This window comes from Psammomys obesus, unplaced genomic scaffold (assembly GCF_907164565.1).
Source record: "Psammomys obesus unplaced genomic scaffold, mPsaObe1.curated_primary_1811, whole genome shotgun sequence".
NCBI classification, from domain to species: domain Eukaryota; kingdom Metazoa; phylum Chordata; class Mammalia; order Rodentia; family Muridae; genus Psammomys; species Psammomys obesus.
Genome location: NW_026589447.1, coordinates 760,315 through 780,503, shown reverse-complemented (window position 1 = coordinate 780,503; position 20,189 = coordinate 760,315). Strand labels below are relative to the sequence as shown.

The 20,189-nt window shown below is 38.0% G+C and overlaps 1 protein-coding gene across 1 annotated transcript in view; it reads left to right on the top strand.

The window, feature by feature from the left end:
- Kif4a (kinesin family member 4A) overlaps nucleotides 1-20,189 on the top strand; it is an 82,912-nt gene that overhangs the window by 26,783 nt on the left and 35,940 nt on the right. The window contains exons 7-9 of the mRNA XM_055605070.1: nucleotides 12,755-12,871; nucleotides 13,613-13,788; nucleotides 18,019-18,080. Coding sequence (XP_055461045.1) covers nucleotides 12,755-12,871; nucleotides 13,613-13,788; nucleotides 18,019-18,080 — 355 coding nt within the window. The remainder of the gene's footprint in view (nucleotides 1-12,754; nucleotides 12,872-13,612; nucleotides 13,789-18,018; nucleotides 18,081-20,189) is intronic.

Below are 20,189 nucleotides of genomic sequence, written 5' to 3'. Positions count from 1 at the left end.
ACTACAAACTATTTGAAACTCTGTATTCCAAGAAGGAGTCCTTTTTGTTCCACATTAACCAACTTTTTTTTTGTCTGAAAAAAATTTGGTGGTGTGTGTGTTCATGTGTTTGGATGAACACGCTGATGCACATGTGTATGGAAAACAGGTCAATGTCAGGAATCAGTGGTTTGGTGCTGTCCACTCAGGATCTCTCATTAATGCCTGGGGCTTGCCATTTAACCTAAACTTTCTGGCCTGCCTCCACCTCCCCATTATTGGGATTATAAGTATACACGAGCACTCCTGCCTTTTCACCTGGGTGCTGGAGATTGAACTCAGGTCTCCATGTTTGCTAAACACTTCACTGACTAAGCTGTGCCCCCCACCCCTTGTCAGAAGTTTTCGTTTTTGCCAGTTGAGTAGGGGTGAACTTATGCTTCATTGTGGTTTTAATTTTAATCCCTCATGGCTATAGATTTTGTTACGCTTTCGTATGTCACCTGGCTATATGTATTTTGTTTTCTGTAAGGTATCTGTTCAAGTATGCCTTTGGAAAATACTCACCGTGTCGTTCAGTGTCATCTTAAATTCACAGCACCCTGCCTCAGTCTCTGAAGACTGGCATGAGCTGTCACACTCGAGCTTTCCTATAGTATTTTTTAAGTCTTTTATATATTATTCATATAAATATGTTCTTTGGAACTCTTACACTCATGTGTGGTGTACATGTCTCTTCTACCGTCATTCTATGGATGGAGTCCAAGGGCTCGCACATGTGAGCATTTTACTATCATGCTACATCCCTAACCTTCACTGTCTTCATTTGTGTAAATGTTGTTTTGTGCCATATTTAAGAAATTCAGCACTCTAGAGTCTTGGAAACACGTATTGGTGAAAGCTTTACAGTTTTATCTTTCACAGTTAAGTCTCTTGTCTACCTAAAATGTTTTTTGTACATAGTATAATAGATCTAGTTTTATATATATATATATATATATACCGTTTGTCTTAGTACTATTTTACAAAATTCCCTTTTTCACTGAGAAGCAGCACCACTTCTTTCATATGTATGGATACGTGTCTATTAAGTGCCCAAGTATGCCTCGATCTGTTTTTGGGTGCTGTCTAATATAAAAATTATGATGGTGTGGTATTATGTATCTATAGCTCCAATAGTTGGAAGGCTGAAGCTGAAAGATCACATGGGTCTAGGAGTGTGAGGTCATTCTGGGAAATAGAGATATTCCACCCCCAAAATAAGTAAGTAGATAGGTAAGTAAACCTGGGGAGATGGCTCAGTGTGCAAAGTACTCACAGCATAAGCTTGAGGGCCTGAGTTTGGACCCCTCATACCCATGTAAAAACCAGGTATGGCAGTGTTCACCTATAATCCCAGGGGTTTGAGAGGCTTAGAAGGGAAGACCCTAGCAGAGAGCTGTCCATCCAGTTTAAGCAATCTAGTTTCATTTTCAGGGAGACACCCTATCTCAAAAATAAGGTGGAAAGTAATAGAGGAAGACACCTAATGAGTTATGCTCTCAGCTGGTCACAGTGGTACACTCCTGTAACCCAGCACTTGGCTACACAGAGATAACTTGTCTCGAAACAACACAAAGCAAAACAAAATGTTCTGGTCTCCTCAGACATGTGCATAGATGGATCATGCACAAATACCATACACACAAATAAAACATTTAAATACGTTAATAAGTATCAAATCTTCTAAATTTACATACATGGTTTGATTCCCAGTGCCATGTGGCAGCTCACAGCCATCTGAACTCCAGTTCCAGGGCACCTCACGCCTTCTTCTGGCCTCCTTAGGCGCTGCATTACATGGTACACAGACACGCATGAAGGCCAAACACCCTTACATATAAAATTGAAATTAAAAGAATTCAATCTAGATATTATTTCCATACTCATCTGGGGCTTCAGTACTTCTTAGTATTTTCCTTGTAGAAGTTTTATATATCTTTTGTTCCAATCTTAGCTTATTCTCTGTGGTGTTAGGGTGTGAATTCAGAGCCTGGTGTGTGCTTGGCAAGGGCTGTGCTTGGCAAGGGCTGTGCTTGGCAAGGGCTGTACTACTAAAGCAACCCATGGGTGTTTTGTTTTTTTGGTTGCTGCTGTTGTTGCTGCTGCTGTTTTTCTGCAGCGGTCTTGTTAAGTAACCAAAATGACCTAGAACTTGCTATGGAGAGCCACTAACCTCAAACTTGCGATTCTTCTGTCTCTACCTCCCGAGGACTGGGATTACAAGTGTGTATCAATATAACCCAGCTGGTAATTTATGTTTTGGTACTACTTATAGGCAATATTTCAAAACTTTTATTGAATTTTAATACTTGGAAGAGTATACTCTTATTATTTTCTTGATAAAAATTTTTAAAACTGAGCAAGACCATGCCATCAACATGAGGTCTTTTTTATTTTTTAATATTTTATTTTTGATAATGCATGTTAATGGATGTCATATTTCTGCATGTGCAAACATCTTGTACTAATCAAATCCAACCTTATTTTATCCATACTTCCAACTCTTTCTAATGTATATTAATCACTATTCTCCATTTAAATAAAAATTTCTAGCTTCTACATGAAAGAGCTTGCATTTTTCTAAGATTGACTTAGTTCATTTAAAATAATGTCTTCCAATTCTGTTCATTTTAATTCAAAAGGCAAGCCTTCATTCTTTATTGCTAAACAATATTCGATTGTGTGTATACGTACCAAATTATCTTTTGATGGGCACCTAGGCTGTGGGTTATCTCTCATGGTTAGTGCCACAATAAACTTAAGTGTAGGTGGGTGTCTCTTTTGTCTTTGGTTGGTTGATTTGTTTTGTTTTTCAAGGTGGTGTCTGTGTGTAACCTTGGCTGTCCTTGACTCACTCTGTAGACAGACTGGCCTTGAACTCACAGAGATCACCTGCCTCTGGCTCCCTGAGTATTGGGATTACATGCATGCACCATCATGCCTGGCTTGGATGTCCCTTTGGTATACTTACTTTATTTTCTTTGGCTATATATTCACAAATTGGGAGAAGTAGATACTATAGTTGATCTATTTTTATTTTACCTAGTGTCCATGCTATTTTCTGTGGTGGCCATACTAATTTACATTTTCACAAACAATATATAAGATTTTTTTACTCTCTATATCCTTGCCAGCATTTATTTTTTTATACAGTGAGATAATATCAATATAATATGTCCAATAATATCAATATAAGCATTTTCTGATAAATGTATTGAGCATGTTTTTGTTTTGTTGTTTTGTTTCTTTTTGTTCTTTTTGAGACAGGGTTTCTCTGAGTAGCCTTGGCTGTCCTGGACTCATTTTGTAGACCAGGCTGGCCTTAAACTCACAGAGATCCACCTGCCTCTGCACCCCTACCACCTGGTGAGCATGTTTTTAAAATTTCTTTGTTATTTATAGTGTCAGAAATAACTATTTAATTATGTATACATTTTAATGGGATTATGTTTATTTTTGTTAAGGTTTTTGAGTTCTTTATATATTCTGGATATTAACCTCTATCAGATGAAATGTTGGGAAAGATTTTTCTTTTCATTGTGTATCTTGTGTTTTTACTTTTTTGATTGTTTCCTTTGAAATGGGTTTGGCTTGTTAAATTTTACTTTTGTTTCCTGTGCCCTTGAAGTTTTATCCAGAAAAACATTGTCTATATGAGTGTATTGAAATGATTCCCCTGTATTTTAATAGATGTTTATTGTCTTTGATCCATTTTAAGTTGATTTTTGTCCAGACTGGAAGACATGGGTTAAGTGTCATTCCTTCACATGTAAACACCCAGGTTTTTACCATTTATTTCAAAGGCTGTCCAATCTCCAATGCATTTTTGGCATCTTTGTTACTCATCAATGTGTCCTGGCTGCTTAGCTTTATTTCTGGAGTCTGTTTTTTGTTCTATTGGTTTGTGTGTTTGTCGTTATGCCACTGTCATGCTGTTTTGACTGCTATGGCTCTATAGTGTGTCTTGGAATTTGGTATTGTGATACCTCCAACTTTTGGGGGATTAAGATTGTTCTGGCTAGCTGAGAATGGTGGCACTTACGTGCAGTCCCACCACTCTGGAGGTAGAGGCCTAAAGTCAAAGGAACTTGAGTCCAAGGTCAGCCGTAGTGAGCTCAAGGTCAGCTTTAATTACATAACAAGACCCTGTCTCAGGAAAAAAAAAAAACACAAGAAAATTCACGGTGTATCTCAGTGATATAATACTTGCCTTGGTTTTGTTCCCTATTGTCACTAAACAAAATTAAGTTGGAGCCTTTTGTTCTTCAAAATGAATTTTACAGTTATTCTTTCTATCTATGTGAGGAACATTATTTCATTAGTATTTTGATGCAGTATGGGCATTTTAACAATATCTATTCTTCTATTCCACAAACATGGGAACGTGTGTGTGTCTTGTTTAGTTTATCTCACCAGTTTTTAAATTTTCATTGTACAGGTGTTAAACTTTTCGTATATTTTATTTTATTTTTGTAGCTGTCACAAATCAAATTTTTTCAATATTTTTTAGTTAATTAATTCACTTTACATTCTGATCATAGCCTCCTCCTCCCTTTCCCAGTTTCACCCTACTCCCTTGTCCTCCAATACTTTCTTCCATAAACCTCAGAAAAGGGGAGCACCCCCACCAACCCACCCCAGCATATCAAGTCACATCAGGATTAAGTGCATCCTCTTACTTGGTGGCCCAGCAAGGCAGGCCCACTAGGGGAAAGTGATCAAAAAGCAGGCAACAAAGTCCAAGTCAGAGATAGTCCCTGCTCCCCTTACTAGGTAGCCCACATGAAGCCTGAGTTGACCATTGGCTACTTCTATATAGGGGACCTAGGTCCAGTCCATGCATTGTCCTCTGGACCCTGATTAGTTGATCCTGTAGGTCTTCTTGTGGAGCTCATGGCACCTCCTTGTCCTTCTATCCTTCCTTCTATTTTTCCACAAGACTCCCTACACTTCACCCGATGTTTGACTGTGAGTCTCAGCATCTTTTTCAATTTGCTGCTCGTTAGAACCTCTCTCTCAGAGGGCAGCTATGCTAGGCTCCTGGCTGCAAGCATAGCAGAGTATTGTTAATAGTTAATAGTGTTCGGTTGGCTCTCTCTCATGAGGTGGGTCTCAAGTTGGGGCGGGCATAAGCAGATTCATTATTGATCATAAGAAATATTTTTGTTAATTTTGAAATTTGCTACTTTACTAAATTCATTTATTAATTCTAATGCCATTCTGGTGAAATAATTGCTTTTTTCTGTATATAGAATCATATTAGCTCCAAGTATAGATGGTTTAACTTCTTTAATTTTGTTTGTAGCATCAGAGATTTGATCTCAGGTCCTCAGGCTTGCACGGCAAGTGTTTTATCCATCTCTTCTGTCCTAATTTTTATTTTCTAACTTTTTCTTATATATGAAGACAAAATGTGCTTGTTCTTATTCTTATTGTAATCCTGGCTGTTCTGGAACTCACTCTGTAGACCGTGCTGTCTTAGAACACACAGATGCACCTGCCTGTGCCTCCTGAGTGCTAGGATTAACTGGTCAAAAGTAAACTTTTTAATATTGACTTTTTTATCCAGCAACCTAATTTGCTGAGATCTTTGTCTACCTTGATCTCAAATATGTCTTGTTTGTACTGTCACAGTGCTGTGAATTCATCTTTGCATCTTCCCTTTTTTCTTTTTTTTGAATTTTATTTTTTTCTTATCAGTTACATTTTATTAACTCTGTATCCCAGCCGTGTCCCGATCCCTCATTCCCTCCCAGTCCCTCCCTCCCTCCCTCCTCTCCACTGTGCCCCTTTCCAAGTCCACTAATAGGGGGGGACCTCCTCCCCATTCATCTTCCCTTTTTTCTTAATGTCATCCATCACCTGTGGCTCTTACCATCTTACCACCCCCTTGTTCCATCTTGCTTTCTAGGAGATTCCTGACAGGAAGGGGTGTGATATAGACATCTCATCAGGGCTGAGCACCTCACAGTCTCTTATTCTCTGCCGGTTAACAATTGGGTCTCTGTGTTAATCACCTTTTACTGCAAGAAGAAGCTTCTCTGATGATGGTTAAAAGATACACTAATCTGTGGGTATAAAAATAAGTTTTAATGTTATAACTGGCCCCCCTTTATGAAATTCTCCTGATTTGTAAATCCTTGCTATCTTGGTTGTTTTTTTTTTATTTTAATTCGCGTGATTCCTTTTCTTCTTGGTGTTCCATTAGATTAATTATTATACTCAGCATGATCTCCCCAATTAGGAATGCATACCCACTACCTGCTGTTAGTTCTTCCTTGGCATTATTGTGGAGATGCGCCCACTTCCATTCTGTCCCCGTTGTCTCTGCCAGGTTTATGCCATCATCCTGAACATCTGGAAAATAGGTTTTTGCATTAAAAAGCACTTCGTTCCAAATACCATAGCTGGATCAAGCTTCTTCAAATGCCAATTTGTGTGTTGGCATACCTGTTCAACTGAAGCAGCATGTCCTACTTACAGGATGAACGCTGAACACTGGCGCTTAGCCTTCCAGGCCCTTTGTCTCCAAGCCCTAGCCTAGCTCCTCTGCTATCTTTTATGCCTTCCCTATCCACACTATCTATCTCAAGCTATATGGTCCCCACAACATGCTTAGTTTCTGCATACTTTTACCACAGCTGTCTCTTCCTCTTGCACAGAATACAGTGTGTGCCTGCCCCTCCTCCACTCTCGCAATCAAATGTCTATAATGTAGCCTTTCTTTAAAGCTCAATTTGACTTGAAAGTTTACATATTGCCTGTATCGTCTTTCTCTGGCTCCTGTATATTTTAGTCCTACAACAGAGTAGAGTATTCTAGCCACATCCATTAACTCATGTTGTCATTCATAACTTATCATTATCCCAATAGTTGTACTGATTCAAATCTCAGTGCCGTTAGACCTAAGTGTTCTCTGCTGGGTTTCCTCCCACTCCCCATTGCCTTCAGGAACTTTGTTCCATCAAGCACCCTTGCTCCCCCACTGTATATGTTTATTTATTGTGGTACTGTGGATAGAACTCAGGTGTTCACAGGGGTAGGGAAGCCTTTAGCACTGAACTGAACTGTGAAAAACTTACGTTTTTCACCTTTTACTCTCTGTTGCTTTGTTGTTGTTGTTTTGTTTTTTTCAAGACAGGATTTCTCTGTGCAACTTTGGCTGGCCTTGAACTCACAGAGATCCACCTGCTTCTGCCGCCCCAAGTGCTGGGTTAAAGGTGTCTGATACCATGGCCAACTTCTCTGTAGATTTTTCTACCTTCCACATAGAAGCATGCTGAAGTTTTCTATAGTTTTAAAATAAAACAAAATATATATCCTCATTTTATTACGAGCTCACTTCTCTTTGCTATTTATTCTTTTCATTTGACACTTCTCCATATTCTTCACTTTAAAACTATGATTTCCGAGACCCATTAATGTTCCAAGTAACTGAATCCATTAGGTTCTTTTTGGTCCTCCTTTCCTTGGTGACTACAGTGTTTAGAGCACATTACTCCTTCTGAACAGCCTTCCCCTCTCCCAGCTTTCTCTCTCTTTCTCTCTTTAAGACTCCGCTTCTTCTCTTTTACCCACCCTTACCCAAAACAGCCTGGGTTCTGTTTTCTCCTTTATTTGTCTTCTAGTTCATGCTAGTCATCTTGACATCTGTCTCAAAATTATCTCAATAACTCAGATGTTTATAACTCCTACTTTCATACTACCATTCCTAAAGTTCTGTCTTGAGCCCACATCCTATACTCATTATGCCTATTGTTGTAGTTGCCTGTGGGGAAATCTCATAGCTGTCCCACAGGCAGTTCTCATTCCATCTAAAAGTGAACTACTGCTTATCCTGTAAGGGTATTTTAAACCTGCTCCATCATCTGTATCCACTTAGACACCCAAGCAAGAAGCTAAGGAACCATTACTCTTCATTCACTCTGACTCTTCTTCAGCCTCATGCCTGACTAGGTCCTGTCCATCTTATCTTCCTGTCTTTCAGAACATTGTTATATTCCTCTACCCCTGCTACCACTGTCTTTGTCCATGCCCTCATCATTTCTTTGACAGCAAACTTAGTAACTGGTTTCCTTTACTTCAGTAACATTCCCTTTTAAGCATCTACCAGCTAGCTACTTGGGTATCCTTCAGGACTATATACTTCTGCTTAGAGTGGTACCAGAGCTCTTCATGGCCTTCATTGCTTAATCATATTAAGAGCCCTAGCCCTTTTTTGTGTGGCCAGCTTCCTTACTGCTTAATCCTATTAGGTGTGCATATGTGGAGGTCAGAGGACAATTTAGGGGAATTGGTTCTCTCCTTCCATCATATGGGTCCCAGGATAGAACTTGGATCAATAGTCTGAAGAGCAAGGACCCCTACCCACTGAGCTACATTACTAGCCTTCCCATGGTGTTTTTTTTTCCTAATATTTTTTAATGGTATCTTTGAAAAGTACTACAAAGTTAGAAGATTGATAGACATACTCCTCTATAGTGGGGATAAAAAGTGAATCAACTGTAATTTATAAAAATATAAACAAATTTTTAAACAGTGAAAAAACATGCATTATAAGTATATATGAGTAGAATTTTCAATAATAATGCCAAAATGCCAGTAATTCAAAGTTTTATTAGTAAGATAGAGACTCTTTTTACAATGTTCTTCCTTTTCATTGTAATTTGGTTGGTGGTGGTTTCCCTCATTAAAGTTAGTTCCAAGGCCACCCCTTGACACTCTGGAAAATATTTTCACAGTTATTCATAAAAGTAACCTGGGAGCTGGGCATAAAGTTAGAGACTTATAATTCCATTGCTAAAAAGGGTGAGGCAGGAAGCTAATTTTTTTAAGAGCCCATTTACAGTAGCAGGAATAACTTATTAGATTTGGGCCCAGTTTACACTGCCACCTGGCACAGTTTGCGAACCCAGGAAAACCTGTCCTGAAACCCAACAGGCCTCTTACCCTAGCTAACCATGTCCGGCACTGCCACCGAGAGAAGGGTGAGGCAACCTGTATCACAGAGCTATCAATGATTATGGCTTGGTGGAAGCAGAATGAATTCTGCAACAAGGTGTGCAGGATAAAGAGATCCAGGACTTCTTCCAGAGCTCAGGAAGCCTGAAAGATGAGATCAATTCAGGAGTCTCTGGGACAGTCTTAAAATTTACCTCCCCACAAAATGACCAAGTTGTTACAGAGATTTACCAACAAATCTCACCTCAGCAGAAAATGGAGAAACATTTTCAATGGACTATCATTTCTGTAAGCTATACAGAGGCATGTTAGTGATGTTTGCATTTGCATTTTTGAAGGGTAAAATAAGGCAAAATACTTAATTTTGCTCTTGTGAATAAGTCATGTTCTAGATGCTGCCTTGAAATAAACCCTCTGAAAAGAATATATATATATATGTATATGTGTATATATATATGTATATGTATATATATATATATGTATATATGTATGTATATATTAGACTGGTCAAGAAGGTTGAATAAGGAATCATGGAAACTTAAAAGCCTAAGTTTGATAGCTAGCATCATTCATAATTTATAAAATATGTAATAATTTTAAATTATAGAGAAAGAAATCAGAGAAACAACAACTATCACAATAACCTCAAACAATATAAAATATCTTGTGGTTACATTAACCAAGCAAGTGAAAGACTTGTATGCTAAAAACTTTAAGACATTGAAGAAGATGTTCAGAAGATGGAAAGATCTCCCAAGCTCATGGTTGGGTAGGTAGGATTAGCATAGTAAAAATTGGCCATCCTACCAAAAGCAATCTACACATTCATTGCAACCCTCATTGAGACTTTAACATAATTCTCCCAGGTCTTGAAAGAAAAATTTTCAGCTTCATATGGAAATGCCAAAAACCCAGAATAGATAAAACAATCTTGAATAATCAAAGAACTGCCTTTATCCCTATTTTCTAGGTTTTTAAAAATTTTTGTTTATAGGAAGATACTTTGCAAGCTTCCAAAAAAAAAAAAAAAAAAAAGATATAAGCACTGATCCAGTCACAGATCCTTTGGTCTACAATGCTGTCCCGACTGCAAATTATGCTAGGGCATTGGTGGCATAGCACAAAGCTTGTGGGAGTAATCAACCAATACCTGATTTAATGCCCACTGCATGAGATGGAACCCGAGACTGCTTGGGTGATTAGTAACCTGACATTAGATAGTTCAGGGACTGAGAGTAAAACCAGATGGGGACAAATACAGAGACCCACATGTAAATATTACACTGAGAGTGAGAGACCTTGAAACTCTCAGCTGTAAATGGGATGTTTCTATCAAGTCGTCCCTCCCCCCGTTAGGGCTCAGGGAATCCCACAGAAGAGGAATCAGAGTGTAGGGGCCAGAGGGATTAGAGGACAGCAAGAAAACAAGGCCCTCTAAGTCAACATTAGCCAAACACTTATGAACTCACAGAGACTGAAGCACCATGCATAGGTGCTTATGCATGGTCCTCTGTGCTTATTATATTATGGTTTCCAGTTTAGTGCTTTTAATGGGGTTCCTGAGTGTGTAGATGAGCAGGTTTCTGACTCTGGTCCTTTCTTTTGGGCTCCTCTCCTGTTTGTTTTTGTCTAATTCTGATGTTAGTTTATGTTTTATCTTATTATACTTTATTTATTTATCTCATAACTAAAAATGTTTACCCAAAGCTTACCAAAAGCAAAACCCATTTTTACCACCATACGCTCTTAATAACAATGAATGTTACACATTCTTTGTTATTAGCCAACTGACTATCATGTAGGGTTCAATGTATGTGGTGAAGCACTACCTCCAAGACTGCAGAAAAGTTAGTTAAACTTGATGAATTGCTAATGCACTGATAATGCTCAGGTTTAACATGTAGTACATCAGAGGCATTTCTTTAAATGGTTAACAGAGCTGGGCGGTGGTGGTGCATGCTTCTCTTTAAACCCAACATTCAGGAAGCAGGGGTAGGTGGATCTCTGAGTTCAAGGACAGCCAGGGCTGCACAGATAAATCCTGCCTCAAAACGGGGAAAAAAAGTTAACAGAATACTGGTGATAGTTTGCACAATAGTTAGGATGTAATTAATGCCACTGAACTGTATTGAGACTTACAATGCTCCCCACTTAGAAATGCTTCACTTTGAATTTTTTTAATTTATTTATTTTTACATTTTTTTATTAATTACACTTTATTCTCTTTGTCTCCCCCCCCCCCCCCGTGGTTCCCTCCCTCCTCCCATCCCAATCCTTCCCTTCATCCACTTTGAATTTGTATGCTACATTCTGGTACAAAAGCAATGTGTGTTCAATATTAACTGCATCTTCTATTTAGAATTTTGGTTTTTTCTGGCTAGCAAGAGCTATGCAGTATAATATCCTCCTTTAATCTTTGGCAACACCTGTCGGCTGCTTAATCACAGGGGGAAACAGATTCTGGAGTTGACTGTTGTTGAGACGGGACGTTGGTTAGTTAAATGCATCTTGAAGGTGTGTTATTTCAACTTATGATGAATTTAACATAACGTAACCCACCCCTGGTAGGCTGAGAAGCAGCAGATTAAAAAAGAAACTATTTATTTATATTTTACCATAATAAAAATAATTATTAAAAAAAATCCCAAATTACTGCAGAAATGCTGTAGTTTCTGGTTCCTGAAATATTCCTGAAGTCCAGAGACTATAGTTTGAATATCCTCGGCCTACAGTTTATGACCTACAAAATCCTTTATTCTCTATGTCTTGCTGTCTTGTGGCCTTATTATCCTCCATCTCAGAACTTTTATTGTGCTCATATGGCACTCCCTGTAGATCCTATATGTGAAACCATTTTTGCAAACATGTGTCTCAGCATATGTCATTTTCTTTGCCTGAAATGTGTACACACTTCTTCCTACCTTCCCCTTCATCAGCATTCTCCTACTCATCCTTCACGATCCAGCTGGAAATTCAGTTCTGTTCCCGAGGCCATTTTTTACTTTCTCGGGTAAAGTTGACTGCTCTCTCCTGTGCAAACCCATTTTAACTGTACATCTTTTTTTCTTCTAGCATTACATTCTCAGTTATTGGTTTGTAGGTCAACCTCTTCTTTTAGGCAGAAGTCCTACTCAAAAATCAACTCATTTAATTATTTTTTAAAAGATTTATTTAGGGGCTGGAGAGATGGCTCAGTGGTTAAGGGCACTGTCTGCTTTTCCCAAGGACCCAGGTTCAATCCCCAGCACCCACATGGCAGCTCACAACTGTCTGTAACCCCAATTCCAAGGGATCTGACACCTTCACACTAATGCACATCAAATAAAGTTAAATAAATTATTTTTTAAAAGATTTATTTATTTTTATGTGCATTGATGTTTTTGCCTGTATGGATAGCTGTGTGAGGATGCCAGATCCTTTGGAACTGGAGTTACAGATAGCTGTGAGGTGCCCTGTAAGTGCTGAGAATTGAACCGAGGTCCTCTGAAAGAGTGGTGCTTAGTCATAGTGATTGTTAATCTATCTCTGCTTTGTGTCTATGAGAAAGGATAAGTGCAATGTACTCAACTTTACAAGCCTAACATTTGGACCTTTGTCCCTTGAACTTTACTTAAACAATCACCACTCTCAGCAAAATGAGTAGAATTAAGACATTACTGTAGTATTGATGGGATTAATTCTATGAGGTCTTTGTGTTACTTTCTCAGGAAAAAAACGTAGATATTTGTTACATGTTTTCCCAAGCAGTTTAAATTTTGTTTCCTGCTATTAGGTATTAATATTAACCGAGGCCTTCTTTGTCTCGGAAACGTGATCAGTGCTCTTGGAGATGACAAAAAGGGTAACTTTGTGCCCTACAGAGATTCCAAGCTGACTCGACTGCTTCAAGGTAAGCCCAAAAGTGCCTCTGAAATAAGAGAGTAGCTTGGAATGATAGTGTCGAAAGTAAAGATGAAACAGGCAAAAAGTTAATGGGTTGTTACATTCACAGCTGGTTGATAAATAAGTGAAATAGTTCCTGGCAACCAGGTTTCTAATATAGTAGAAGAAAAAAAATCATCTTTTCAGGTTGCTTTAAGAATCAACGAATCTGTAGAATGCCAACTGTACTTAGGACTTTGTAGCTGAATATGAACTTGGACCCTGATTGTTTTAAACGTGATTATTGCTGAACTCAGTTTCTCTTGAATATAGTGACATTCAAGATTGAATTCTAAGATCTATAACATTTTATACATCTGAAATTTAACTATTTTTATACTGAAAAAAAATTAAAATTTTATAGCTATCACAGTAGGTGGCCCTTTACTCACGAGTATATGTGCAGCACAAATTGCAATCTGTGAGCTATAAAAAGAAAAAAAAAGAGATGAATTTAAGAGGGGGTAGAGGGTGGACCTAGGAGGAACAGGGTAAATAGAATCAAAATATATTGTATGCATGTGTGAAATTCTCAAACAATAATTAGAATTGTTTTTTAAAATTAAAGCCAAATAGTCCTGAAAATAAAATCAAAAGTGTCACTAAGAATTTTTTCTTTCATCTCTGAATATAAATTAATTAGTCCAAATAGGCAGCTTTTGCTTGCATCCTACTTGATTAATTTCATTTGCTTGTTGTTGTTTTTCAGATTCTCTAGGAGGCAATAGTCATACTCTTATGATAGCTTGTGTGAGTCCTGCTGATTCCAATCTAGAAGAAACATTAAATACCCTTCGGTATGCTGATAGAGCAAGAAAAATCAAGAACAAACCTATTGTTAATATTGATCCCCAAGCAGCTGAACTTAATCATCTTAAAAAACAGGTATAACATTTTATAAGAAAGTTACAAGTATGTGAATGGGATGATAGAGCTTCTGTTTCTTTGTTCTATTTATAATTTTAAAATAAAACCCAAAACTATATTTGCTATCCATTTAAGATTGGGAGTGCCACTGGAAATTTTACTCATAAAAAATAAAGAGTAGAACATATAGCCAGAAAGCTTTGCAAGAGCCAAATCTTGAAATTCCTTAATATGTTCTGTTAAAGATCTTGGAACTGGAAAGTACTAAGAGCTACAGATTTTAAGTAAGAGAATAACATTATGAAATGTAGTTGAGGGAAATATGTTTTCTGTACACTTAAATACAGAAAATAGGTAAACGGTAGCTGACTAGAATGAAGAAAATAAGCCACACTTTGTAATAACCCAGGTGAGAACTATGCCCTGAATTAAAAATGGTAGCAATAATGATGAAAGAAAGGTAACAGATTAAAAAACAAATAAGAAGAAAGTTGAGTATGAGGGATTTGCTTCGTTGAAGAGTTAATGTAGGAAAAGAAGTGTTGGTAGGGGGAGCCGAGTTTGATTGTCAAGTTTCTTACATGCATTATTGAGTAAATAGCCATATTGATCAAGGAATGCAGATGGAAAACCAGAGTTGCACATGAAAACAGAAATGATATATTTAGTTTGGGCCATTTTAAATTTTAAAGATGCGTGGGAAATGTGAATAAAAATACTCAGATATAGCTGGCTGGCTACATGGGCTTGATGTAGAGGGTCTCAGATGAAGAATAAAGAGGCAGCTTTAAGAGCATTACCATTTAGATAGTATCTGAACTTAGTAAGTAGGTGAGCACTCACTGAATGTTTGCTAAAGGACCAAACGAAGAGGTCCAGACTCACAACTTGAGAACACCAGCACTTCAAAGAATGGGAAAAGGGACAGGAAAGAATAGACAAGAAGGAAACCAATGATGCCACCAAAACCAAGGAAAGATCATTTCAAGGAGTGTTGCCATGAGGATAAATTCACAAAGAAGCATAAAGATGAAAAGTATCCATTGATTTTTTTTTTTTTTAAATCTACAGGGAAGCTGTTGGCAACTGCTGCAGGTTAGGGAAGTGATAAGAGGCAGTCACTAAATGAGAAATAGAATAGTAGATAAGTGAATGGCTTTTCATTCAAGGTGGCAAAATGAGAAAAGGCAATCGCACAGGTAATCAGGGGGAAAGAAATATAAGTTTGTTTTTTTAAAGATGGGAGAGCCTTGGATAAATGAAAGAACTAATCAGAAGAGACTTAAATGGAGAGCAGGGACTCAGGGCAGATCATCTTCCAATGGCGAGCAGTTGGATAATAGGGTAGGGAGATGCTTGAAGAGACCATACATGGCTTAAAATTACTCAACAGAAATGGAAAGGTGGCCGATTCTGTAAATATAACTGTAGAGCAGCTCACAGTACTGGGTCGGAACTGAGGAGGCAGGAACTGTATTGCTATGGGAAGTTTTGAGGATTTCTGCTTGCTTTGTTTTTTTGAGACAGAGACTTATATAGCACAGGCTGGCCTTGGACCAGTTATGTAGTTGAAGATCCTCCTGCTTATGACTTGTTAGTGGTGGGATTACAGGTGAACACCACTATGTTCAGGTGTTTATCTAGGTTTTTGTTTTGTTTTCCTTTTTTGTTTTGTTTTGTTTTATTTTGTTTTGAGACAGGATCTCACTGAAGTCCTGACTGGCATGGACTCACTATGTAGACCAAGCTAGCTTCAAATTCAGAGATCAACCTGCTTCTCCCTCTTGAGTGTTAAGATTAAAGGTGCACATCACCTCACATTGGACCTATTGATGCAGGTTTAAAAGAATCAAGTTTTCCTGCATGCTACAGAATAGGACTTGATTTCCACCTGGAACTGTATTTACCAGCCATCCAGTGCTCAATTCTTCTTCAGCCTTCCTCCACAGTGATAATGACTGTATAACCTCTTTTCTTCCTTTTTCTTCTTCAGGGTCTCTAGAAAATCTTAGTAAATTAGCTGTTTGCTGGGTCTTCTGAATTATGAAGCATATTCAATTCTGTCTTCCTATTTTCTATGATGTTTATTTCTATTAGCAAAAAAATGCCCATATTTCTATTCACTTATCTGTTTACTCATTCTAACAGTAAATGTTTATATAATGCTTATGTGGCAGGTAAAATACATTGTTGAGCAAAACTGCATAGTTTCTGCCTTTGTGGAGCTATGGTCTGGTGTGAGTGACAATACTAAAACACAATCAGTTAATGATATATTGTTATAAACCGAGGTAGTGTGGTATAGTATACTATGACAGAATGTAATAAGATCTTCTGTTATACCCAAAAGACTTCCCTGATATAGCAGTGTTTGAACTGAGATCTGAGGGCTTTCTGTAGAAAATAAACTACAAGAAATAAGAAAGAGTTCTAGGGAGAACAAACAGCATTGACAGCAAAATATCGTATTAGGAGCACTGGCACTACAACCAGGTTACCCAGGTTTAAGCCCAAGCTCTCTTTCTTACTGTGTACTTTGTAAAAGGTCTTTGTGCCTCAGTTTTCCTGTTTGCGTAATGGAAACAATAGCACCTGCTTCATAGTGTTTTGTGGGTGTTAAATAAATTGTTATATTTGAAGAGCTGAAAAAAAGGCCAGTGTGGCTAGTGTATAGAAAGCAAGAAAAGAGTATTACAGTGTGAGGCTAAAGGTAAAGCTGAGATCTAATCAAGCACTCATGTACTTTGCAAAAACTTATTTTAAGGTAGATAGTAACAAACACTGATAGTTGACATTGCTAAAAGATAGCTTGGACACTGTGTGAAGTGGATTAAAGTGGTGCAAGAATATGTGGATACCACTTAAGAAGGCACTATAGTCCAAGTGAGAGGTACTGGGCACTTGAAATGAGTTAGGATAATGGAAGTAGAGATAGGGGGAAAGTAATGAGCAAACTAGATAAGGAAATGAGGGCATGACTCCCAGTTTGGATGCATAGAACTAGATATACACTGACCTGGCAGAGGACCGACCAGATCTGAGGATAGTAGGCAATGAAATGGAAAATCAGGTCAAATAGAAGGTTTAAAATTATGAAAGATAAGAGTTAAGATAAACTTGGAAGGCATGGATTTGTATGTGGTATTTAAAGAATAGATGAAAATTTGAGACAAATAAGAAAATAGTCTAGATGATAATGATCTTTGGGAGACTTCACCATTTATGGGATGAGTGAAACAAAGATGAACCAAGAGACAGCAATCAGAAACTTTGAAGGGAAATTAGAAACTATACTATCTGGTAAGCCAAATGCTACCAGTCAGTCACATAAATGAACACTAAAAAGTGCCTGTTGTCTTTAGTGATTTGTAGATCATTGTTGACCTTAGTATAAAAATGTGGGCAAACATCATATTGGAATAGGTTAAGGAGGAAATGAGAAGTGAGTAAAAGGAAATAAAGACTATTAGTGTGAACATTTTTCTCAAGCTTTGGGAGCAGGAGGAGTGGGGCAAGAGTGAACGTATTTTAATAGGAAGGAGATAATAGAAGGAGAAGTTGAAAGTGTAGAAGACAGAAGCAACAACAAAAAGAATAAGATTTATGAAGAGGCAGAAAAGAAGTGAGGCTCCAAGGCATGATCACAGTGAGAAGCCTGAGGAGGCAGAATGGCTCCTCTTTTGTCACAAAAGAGAATGTTTACACTTAAGCCCTAAGGCACTTTACTATAACTGACAACTTAGTGTTGCCAGTCTTATATTATTTCCTTCTCATTAGACTTGTAGGTTGTTCTTCTTCAACTACATGTAGCCTTAAGAGTAGAGACCATGTTTTATTTTACATTGCATGTCCCAGTGTTAAGATAAAAGAGACGGCTCATCATCTACATAGCAGTTGTTCATGTAATGCTTATCATTTTATCGTTGATTCATTAACCCTGATACCTTCTGTAGTGCTTAAGATGTACTTAAGGCTTCATGGGCATTGAGTAAAATTACCCTATTGCTAGTTATAGTGACTTCATTACAAAGAGATAAGGAGCATTTTGCCAGTTGAGGTTGATAGCCTTGAATGTGTATTCTGGCCTGGCCTGGAACTTAGGAACTCTCTGTGTAACCAGGGCTGGCCTCAGACTTTTAATTCTCCTTCTTAGCTTCTCGGGTGCTGGAATTACAGATGTATGCACATACCTGGTGATAAGTACTTTTTGATTGGTGATTAGCTGATTACTTTCATTGCTTCTCTCAGGTCCAACAGCTGCAGGTCTTGTTGCTACAAGCCCATGGAGGTGCCTTGCCTGAAAATATAAAGTAAGTCATAGATTAATTGTAAAGGTGTATTATTTTAGGGCTTATTTGGCCTGATGGCTGTTTTCCTCTGATAGCCTATAGAGTGTCTCAGGATAGTTGGTGATGTCTAGGAAGTGATTTTGCCAAACTTGCTGAGTACTTAGGACTTAACTAGTTATATATTTTTTTTAATTTACTTTAATCCTGATCAGAACCCCTCCCTCTTCTTCTCCCAGTTCCACCTTCCCTCCCTCTTCCCAATTCCCCCCACCATCCACCCATCCTAGGATATCAAGTCTCATCAGGAGTGAGCACATTCTCTTTTTCTGCCAAGGGGAAGTGATTGAGAAACAGGCAACAGAGTCCATGTTGCTAGTTGTCCTTTAAGTAATCTGGCATATTGGAAAGAGCATGGGTTCTAGACTCCGAAATATATTAATTAGAATGCTCCTTGAAGAAGTGCTGTCTCTGCTATCTACTTATTTATTTGACTACTTAGTCATATGCATAGGTGCATGAATATTTATATTAGTCTTGGCTAAACAGCCAACATTATCATTTGGCTTCTTTCTTTGTCCATTCAGAGCTCCTTCAGGTTGACTCTTAAGTTCTTTAACAAGTCCTCAAGTGTATGAGCATTATCACAAGATGTTACAAATGATCCTCCTTGCACAGGGTCTGGAATTAACCATACCTCCAAGGAGCTTTAGTTTCTTGTATTGAAAAATGGTGTTTAGAAACTAACATTTGTGTGGTTTCTCTAACTCTGCTCCTTGTTGCTGGGCCTCGTGGGTGGGTAGAACTCAAATACCCACATGTATAATAATCTACACATTCACATTCATCTACATTTTTGTATATATCTGTATTGTTTGCATATTAAAAAACCACAGTTTTCTACTGATAACTCTTGCAGGGTTTAATGTAGTTTGACATCTTAGATTTAATTATATCTTAAGTATGCCTAAATTTTTTTTTAAGTCCAGAGAGGCTAAATATGTTACTAACTTTAAATTGTCCTTTCTTTCTCAACTCTACCTGTTCCTTTCAATTCCATCCATCTACTGATAAATCTGTTCCTAATAACAGAGTTACAGTAAATCTTAAACCCATACATTTTGAAAACATACTGTGTTCAAACCCTCAGAAGGATCACTCTCTCTCCCAGCCACATTCTCAGGGAGCAGTGATCTGGACTCCTTTCTTCCCACCACAATGAAATGGTATGGCCTCTAGACGGTTTCTAGGTTGATTTCCCCAGAAGAGCCTAACAGCCATTCTAAGTGCTGTATTCTGAATCCAGTCTCCCAGCTAGGCTGGCTACCCTCAACTCCCATGCACCTCAGTGTGTTACACACAAAGAGCTCAGGCTATAAACAAGGAAGAAAGGAGCTTAGTTAGCATGCCACAGAAGACATTTATCATTTCTCCCTCCAAAAGTAAGAAACTCAACTCACTTCATTTGCAGTCTGCATATCTATACATTCCATTCTGGTATACACACTAAGATAGTGTCAGAACTGTCTCAGAGATCCCAAGTAAAGTTATCACTATGACCAAAGCAATTTGGGAAGGAAAGAGGTCTTTTTTTTTTTCTGTTTTGTTTTGTTTTGGTTTTGTCCTAATAAGTAGTTTTTGGTTACCTTTCTAGGTGTTTGTTCCAGTGCTCAAAAGGATTAGCCATTCTCTAGGAGGGAACATGCCCTCTCCAGGTGCTTATTCTTTCCCTCATAGTAACTACCTGCAGCACCTGCATAGGATGTGAGGAGCAGAGGCCAAGAGACATGTGTATGACTTTATGAGTCCATGTTTGTCTCTGGCCTACTCATCTAGGACATTAATTTCCTCGTGGAGTGAGAGTGTCCTAGCTTGACTGGCTGTAAAATAAAAGCCAAAACCAGTTCTTCATTCTATGCAATTTCCTGATGCACTACAATTATTTCATGTTTGTTTTTTGAAGGTATGTCCATGGGAGTGCCTAAGCGTGTACATTAATAAGAGTCTCAGTGATAAAAGCATAAAAATAAAGTGTAGCCTTCTATAAAATGGGTTAAATTTTGACCCATTAGAATGGTTAAATGTTATCACTATGACCAAAGCAATTTGGGAAGGACAGAGGGGTTTTTTTTT